The 6,000-nt window shown below is 42.5% G+C and overlaps 1 protein-coding gene across 1 annotated transcript in view; it reads right to left on the bottom strand.

The window, feature by feature from the left end:
• Positions 1–1,654: 1,654 nt before the first annotated feature.
• LOC311443356 (N-acetylated-alpha-linked acidic dipeptidase 2-like) overlaps positions 1,655–6,000 on the bottom strand; it is a 43,143-nt gene continuing 38,797 nt past the window's right edge. The window contains exons 19-21 of the mRNA XM_084533434.1: positions 5,613–5,694; positions 4,383–4,475; positions 1,655–3,045 (exon numbers count right to left, since the gene is read on the bottom strand). Of these exons, the coding sequence (XP_084389560.1) occupies positions 2,856–3,045; positions 4,383–4,475; positions 5,613–5,694 (365 nt within the window). The 3' untranslated portion in view covers positions 1,655–2,855. The remainder of the gene's footprint in view (positions 3,046–4,382; positions 4,476–5,612; positions 5,695–6,000) is intronic.

Below are 6,000 nucleotides of genomic sequence, written 5' to 3'. Positions count from 1 at the left end.
GATTCCAGCTGTGCACTTATCCTGATGTGAGATTTAATTTCTTTGTACTGCTTCAAAACAGCACATGGAAGTAACAAGATAATATGCTACATTGCAGCTGCAGTGTCATGGCACAGGGCTGCAAAAACTTTCACTGCAAGGGTATCATAGAATCATAGAATATCCTGAGTTGGAAGGGACCCATAAGGATCATCAAGTCCAACTCCTGGCACCACACAGGTCTGCCCAAAAGTTTAGACCATGTGACTAAGTGCACAGTCCAATTGCTTCTTAAATTCAGACAGGCTTGGTGCAGTGACTACATTCCTGGGGAGCCTGTTCCAGTGTGCAACCACCCTCTTGGTGAAGAACCTCCTCCTGATGTCCAGCCTAAACCTCCCCTGCCTCAGCTTAACACCATTCCCGCGGGTCCTATCACTGGTGTTTACAGAGAATAGGTCACCTGCCTCCCCACTCCCCCTCACGAGGATGATGTAGACCGCAATGAGGTCCCCCCTCAGTCTCCTCTTCCCCATGCTGAACAGGCCCAATGACCTCATCTGCTCCTCATACCCTTCCCCTCTAGTCCCTTCACTGTCTTTGTAGCCCTTCTCTGGACACTCTCCAACACTTTTAATTTCCTTTTTGTACTGTGGTGCCCAGAACTGCACACAGTACTTGAGGTGAGGCTGCAGCAGCGCAGAGTAGAGCGGGACAATCCCTTCCCTCGACTGACTAGCGATGCCGTGCTTGATGCACCCCAGGATACGGTTGGCTCTCCTGGTTGCCTGGGCACACTGCTGGCTCGTACTCAACTTGCTGTCAACCACAACCCCCAATGTATGGTACTGGTCCCCATCAGTATGTTTACTGGTGAAACAGTTCACTTAAATGACAGGTGGTTTATTTTGTTACTGAGATATTTGTAAGTTAAGAATGCATGCTGCATCAGAAATTTCCTTTTTCTATAGACATTCCTTGTTTGCCTTATCCTCTGATAGCGCCTAGGGCAGTGACCACTGACAGCTCCCCAGCTTGCTGCTGGGAGATGAGCAAATGTAATGGGCAGCCTCCACGAAGGAGAAGTAAAGAGAACAAAAATGTAGTCACTGTTCTGGTGTCCTCAGTACTGACCACTCATTGTGCTACTTTAATGCTCTCTTATGTGCATGCTAATGAGGTGAGCTAAGGTGACTGCATTTTTCAGAGGAAAAGGTAAGGGATGGACTGTGGAAGTGTGGTCTCCTCAGGTGCAAAAGGCTTAATTTGTGAAAAGCAAAGTAACAGTATGTTATGAGCATGGTGTCCATAGGTACACAGTCCTTCCTATTTCAGAGATGCTTATGGAAGTGATGCCAATGCACACCCTTCTTCTAGGTGGTATCTTCCCCTCAAGCCAACTTCTCAAAAGACTAGTGATTGGCATTACTGGTTTCTTTATCTGAATTCAAGGTATCTGCGATGAAAACAACTCTTTCGGTAGCCTAGTAGCTGTTACGTCCACTACCCCGTTTCTCAATTCCATCTTTTTTAGTACCCCATCTGTTCTACTCCCCATAAAAGAGAAAGCATTTTATTCCCACAACCTGCTGCAATTTATGGTTGTGAGATAAGCTGTAGTATATTTTGCACAAGAGAAAATACCAGTTATTATCAGCTCCCTCACAAATTGGAATGTGATGTAATAAAATTCTAGCAACTTTATTAGTTGTAAGGCAAGTGGATGAGAAGTACATTTAAAGGGCAAATGAAGCAAGAATCAATTTTTTATTTTCTTTTTTTCTTTTTTTTACAAATTACACAGTTTTGTACAATTATCCTTCTCATGCATTTCAGTTTCTCTTTGAATGTATATGCAGCTCCTGATGGAAAGCTGTCTCAGGTCTTATTAGAAAACAGAATTACTCCATAATCTCAAGCCCCATTCCAGTATTGACCACATTGCCATCCATCTCCCTCAACTGGAATGAGACATCTCTGCATGAAAAAGCCCTCACAGGGGAAGAAGGGAAAAGAAAAAAAAAAAAAAAAAAAAGAGAGAGAGAGAGAAAGATCAAAAGCTGCCATTGGCCTGAGACTAGTGGCGAAAGCACCAACAGCAGGGAGATCAGTTCTGTTATCCCCCACACTCTGTATTTTTGAAAGTGCAAATAAAGGAGAGAGGTGGTCAGTGATTTTCAGAGGGGTGGTCACACGCTGTTCATAGGTCTCTGCATAAATGCTTAATAAAATGTTTTTGGATTTCTTCGTAAAAGCAGCTGTTTTCTCTGGTTGTCAGGGAAGGCTAGTAGCCCTTTTGGCAATTAGCCAGAGGACCACTATTATATTTTTTTCAGGGAAAGAAAGCAAGTCTGCAAAATGAGTGCTGACTAGTCCTGCAGAATGGATGCTAAAATGCAGAAATGCTTTTGGTGTATTATATGATAAACATCATTAGTAGAACAAGAGAAATGTATATGCTGAGGACTGCTTGATTTTTTTTGCTGAAATATATGCTGTTGATCAGTGCTACGGTCAAGATTAGCAGACAGCTTTGCAAATAACCAGATTGTACATCCAAAAGATGTGGGATCTCAAAATTGGCAGATCCTTCAGAAAAAAATCTGATTGAGAATTGAATCTTCCTTCTCCCCACCTGCCTGCCCCACAGATTGTCTTCTGTCCAGGGTTGTTCTTAAAGTTACAGTTTTGCCAGTATCAGAGAAGCAGTAATTCCTAGCTGCAGAGTTTCTGGAGCACAGAGCTCCTGCTCCCCCTACCAGTACATCTGTGCGATGGGAGCTCAGGTACAGCAGGCAGTTTGCAGAGACTGGATCACTGCAGCCTGACTGCAGGGCGTTCAGACTTTGCTATTTCAGCTTTTCGAAGCCATCATCCTATGCTACTTCCTTCAGTGTCCCTGCTGCTGCCTGCACGGTGAAGGCTGCAATGGAAATCTGCCTCTTCACTTCCTCCCAGGCTTCCTGCTGGTCTGCTTTGCTTTCAATATCAAACATGGCATCATAGATCCCTGGGAAGGACTCACCAGCATACTTGTTGTGACTGCTTGGAGCAAAGATGACATGTCTGTGGGGAAAGGGAAAAATGTAGGTATACTAAGTTAAAAAAAAATAAATAACAGAAACCTCAGAAAATTATTGAGCAATTGAATGGTGATAGAGCTGGGAAAGGAATGTGAAAAGGGGGGAGGGGGGGGGAACTATGGGAGAATTATTGAGAAGAACAGATTCTTCAGAGTAGAAGTGATTGTATTGGAACTGAAGCTGGCAAAACCATGGCTTATTTTTTTTTAATTTTTATTTTTTTAATAATTAATAGTTGCAGATTTATTTTCAAATTTATTTTGTTCACATGAAGTAATGAAACACATTTATAGATGCAAAAGATGCCCCCCAACTCAAAATAAATACTAAAACTGCAATAATAGATGCAAGCACAAATAAAATGTATTTTAAAAAATATATATCTCTAAATGTTACCTAACACCCAAAAATAAGAACTGTAGAAAACAACCATTTCATTCTTCCAGAAGTGTGAACAACAGTTTGTCCTAGGAGGCTGGAAGTGTGATTCTCAATTCTACCTGCCTGAGGGGCTTCTGGCGTGGTGTGAAAGCCACCAGGCAGTGAGTCAGATGCACCCAGGCATCAGGAAAAGGGGGATGCTGAGAGCAAAGGGAGGCGCTCACACACCTGATGCTGAAAGCTGGCTTCCAGCAGGTGTTCCTAATAACTGCACAGCACTTTTATAAAGGATGTGGTGGTGCATAATGTATTGTCCTTCTCCAGCCCTGCAGACTCGTACAGAGAAAACTTCAGTAATAACCAGTTAAGGGTTTAAGCTCATGGGAAGCAGCCAAAGCTGGGAGAGATGGGACCCTGCAGCACAGCTCATGGGCCTTTCTCCGTCCTGTGATCTCTGTGCTATCTATCCTGAGGGGAGAGGACACTGTCCAGTCTCTCTCTTCTGGACATCTCTCTTCACTACATACTTGTCCTCTTCCCTTTACTGTATTCCCTTCTTTCCTTTCTTTCCATAGAGTTGTTTATCCACTGAGTCATTACTTGGTACAGATTTACAAGAACAAGGTGTATAACAGAAGTAGTATCTATCACATACTCTCAAATCAAGTTCACATAGTTATCAAGGCTAATAAAAATAGAGATCCAGAGCTGGGAAGAAGAATTAGGCACCGTGAGGGTGGTGCAGGCAAAAAGTTCTCCTTGGAGATTATCAACAAAGTCTGCTACTCACTGCATTATACCTGAACCAGAATCTGTTGGGCTTTATAGGGCCTATACAGCAGTCCAACTGATCAGCCTGTGAGGATGGGATTCATCTGCAAAACCACAGTGCTTTACACAGCTAAAAAATTAGACAAGTTCAGAAACTTGTTGCCTTACCTGTAAAACTTCCTTCCCGGTAAGCCAAGAGGATCAATGAAAGCTCTTTCTATAAACATCAGTTGATCGTTCACGATTCGCACTGCAACAGGACTGCAGAAAATGTAGACAAGAGACATTTCACACAGTAAGGAAACAGGTCTGCTCATTTTCATTCAAGCACTTTTCCTCTTCTTTGGACAGAAAAAAAAAAAAAGTGACAAAGAATATCTACATTTGCAAAAAGATGAGGTTTTTCAAATGGAAGTAATACATGTTTTATTAATGCATTCAGATTTCTGCATTAGACAACTCAGTAGAAACTTGTTTAGTATTAAATGGCACTAGGAGGATCCCACTTAACAGCAGGGACAGAAAGGCAGAGATTTAGGTCAAGATATCTAGATTTTTACTGTCCACCTCCAAATCAAGGGTCTAAACTCTCTACAATATTCATACATACATAGATAAATAGAACAATGTTCTAAGTATGGGATTCAGTTGCCTAAACACAACCACTATGTACCATACAAGGTACTGAGGAGAGCCTGGCCTCCAGCCACTGCACCCAAAGGGCATGGGAGTCCCATAGGGCCCATAGGTTCACAAGCACCATGCAGGAGTCTTAAATACTCTGGAGCATCACCCTGTCTTCCTGAGGTGTGCTGAAAGTACAAACATTTGTGCCACCTACAGCACTCAAGCCAAATACAGAGCACAATCAGACTTAAACTTCCACTGCTACCTGCTTTTCCCTTTATTACAATAATTGTAATGACTAGCTGATACTTATAAGCTCTACAGCTGATACTATTCATCACTGAAAGCAGAATTAATCTTGGCAGATATTGCGTGTCTCAGAGTTCAAGGGCTCTGGTCCATGCTAATCAGACAGGCTCCTTGTGTAGTCACTGGAAAGAAAGAGCTGACCTGGGTACCTGAGGAGATGTGATTAATTGCCCCTTCAAAATACAAATTTCACTCCATGAAATATAAAGGGAATCAGGACAAGTAATTATATCTTCAAGGTAGCTAAAAACTGAGCAAGATGAATGCCACCCCAAGGAGTGACCAGACATGCAGACTGCCCTAGGAGCAAGGCCCAAACTGACACAGGCTTTAGATGTTTTTTTATTTTTAACTTTCTCTACCCAAAGGCTGATGGAGGGCTTCAGGTACACCCCTGGACAAAGAAAGAAAACACCACGGGGGAGATTTTACTAAGATAGAGATAGATTTTTCCAGACTTACTCCTTCTTGTCAACTTTTTCAAGTCTCCTGTGAAATTCAGCAGCAGCCTCTGAGAAGTTCACCACAGCAGAAAAAAGAGCATCTAGACAAGGAAAGACTTTTTTGAACAACTTCAGAGGATCCACAGAGCCCAATATACCTTTCAGTTGCCCAGGGGGAGCAAAACTACATTTGTTTTGCTGTTCCACTTGCATTATTTTGCTGTTACACCTGCATTTTTTTTTATTAAAAAAATTTTTTTTCTTGTCTCTCCTAGAAGTTCAGATTTTTAGCCTCCATTAGTTTCCCCAGAGCAGACTTTAAGAGCTGCACTCCCAGCAGTAACAGACAAGGACAGAGTGGAACTACACCAACAGCAGAGCAGGGTGCTGGATATGGCCTTCCCAAG

The sequence above is a fragment of the Aythya ferina genome (genome assembly GCF_964211825.1).
Source record: "Aythya ferina genome assembly, chromosome: 1".
NCBI lineage: Eukaryota > Metazoa > Chordata > Aves > Anseriformes > Anatidae > Aythya > Aythya ferina.
This window is presented reverse-complemented; position numbering and strand designations above follow the sequence as displayed.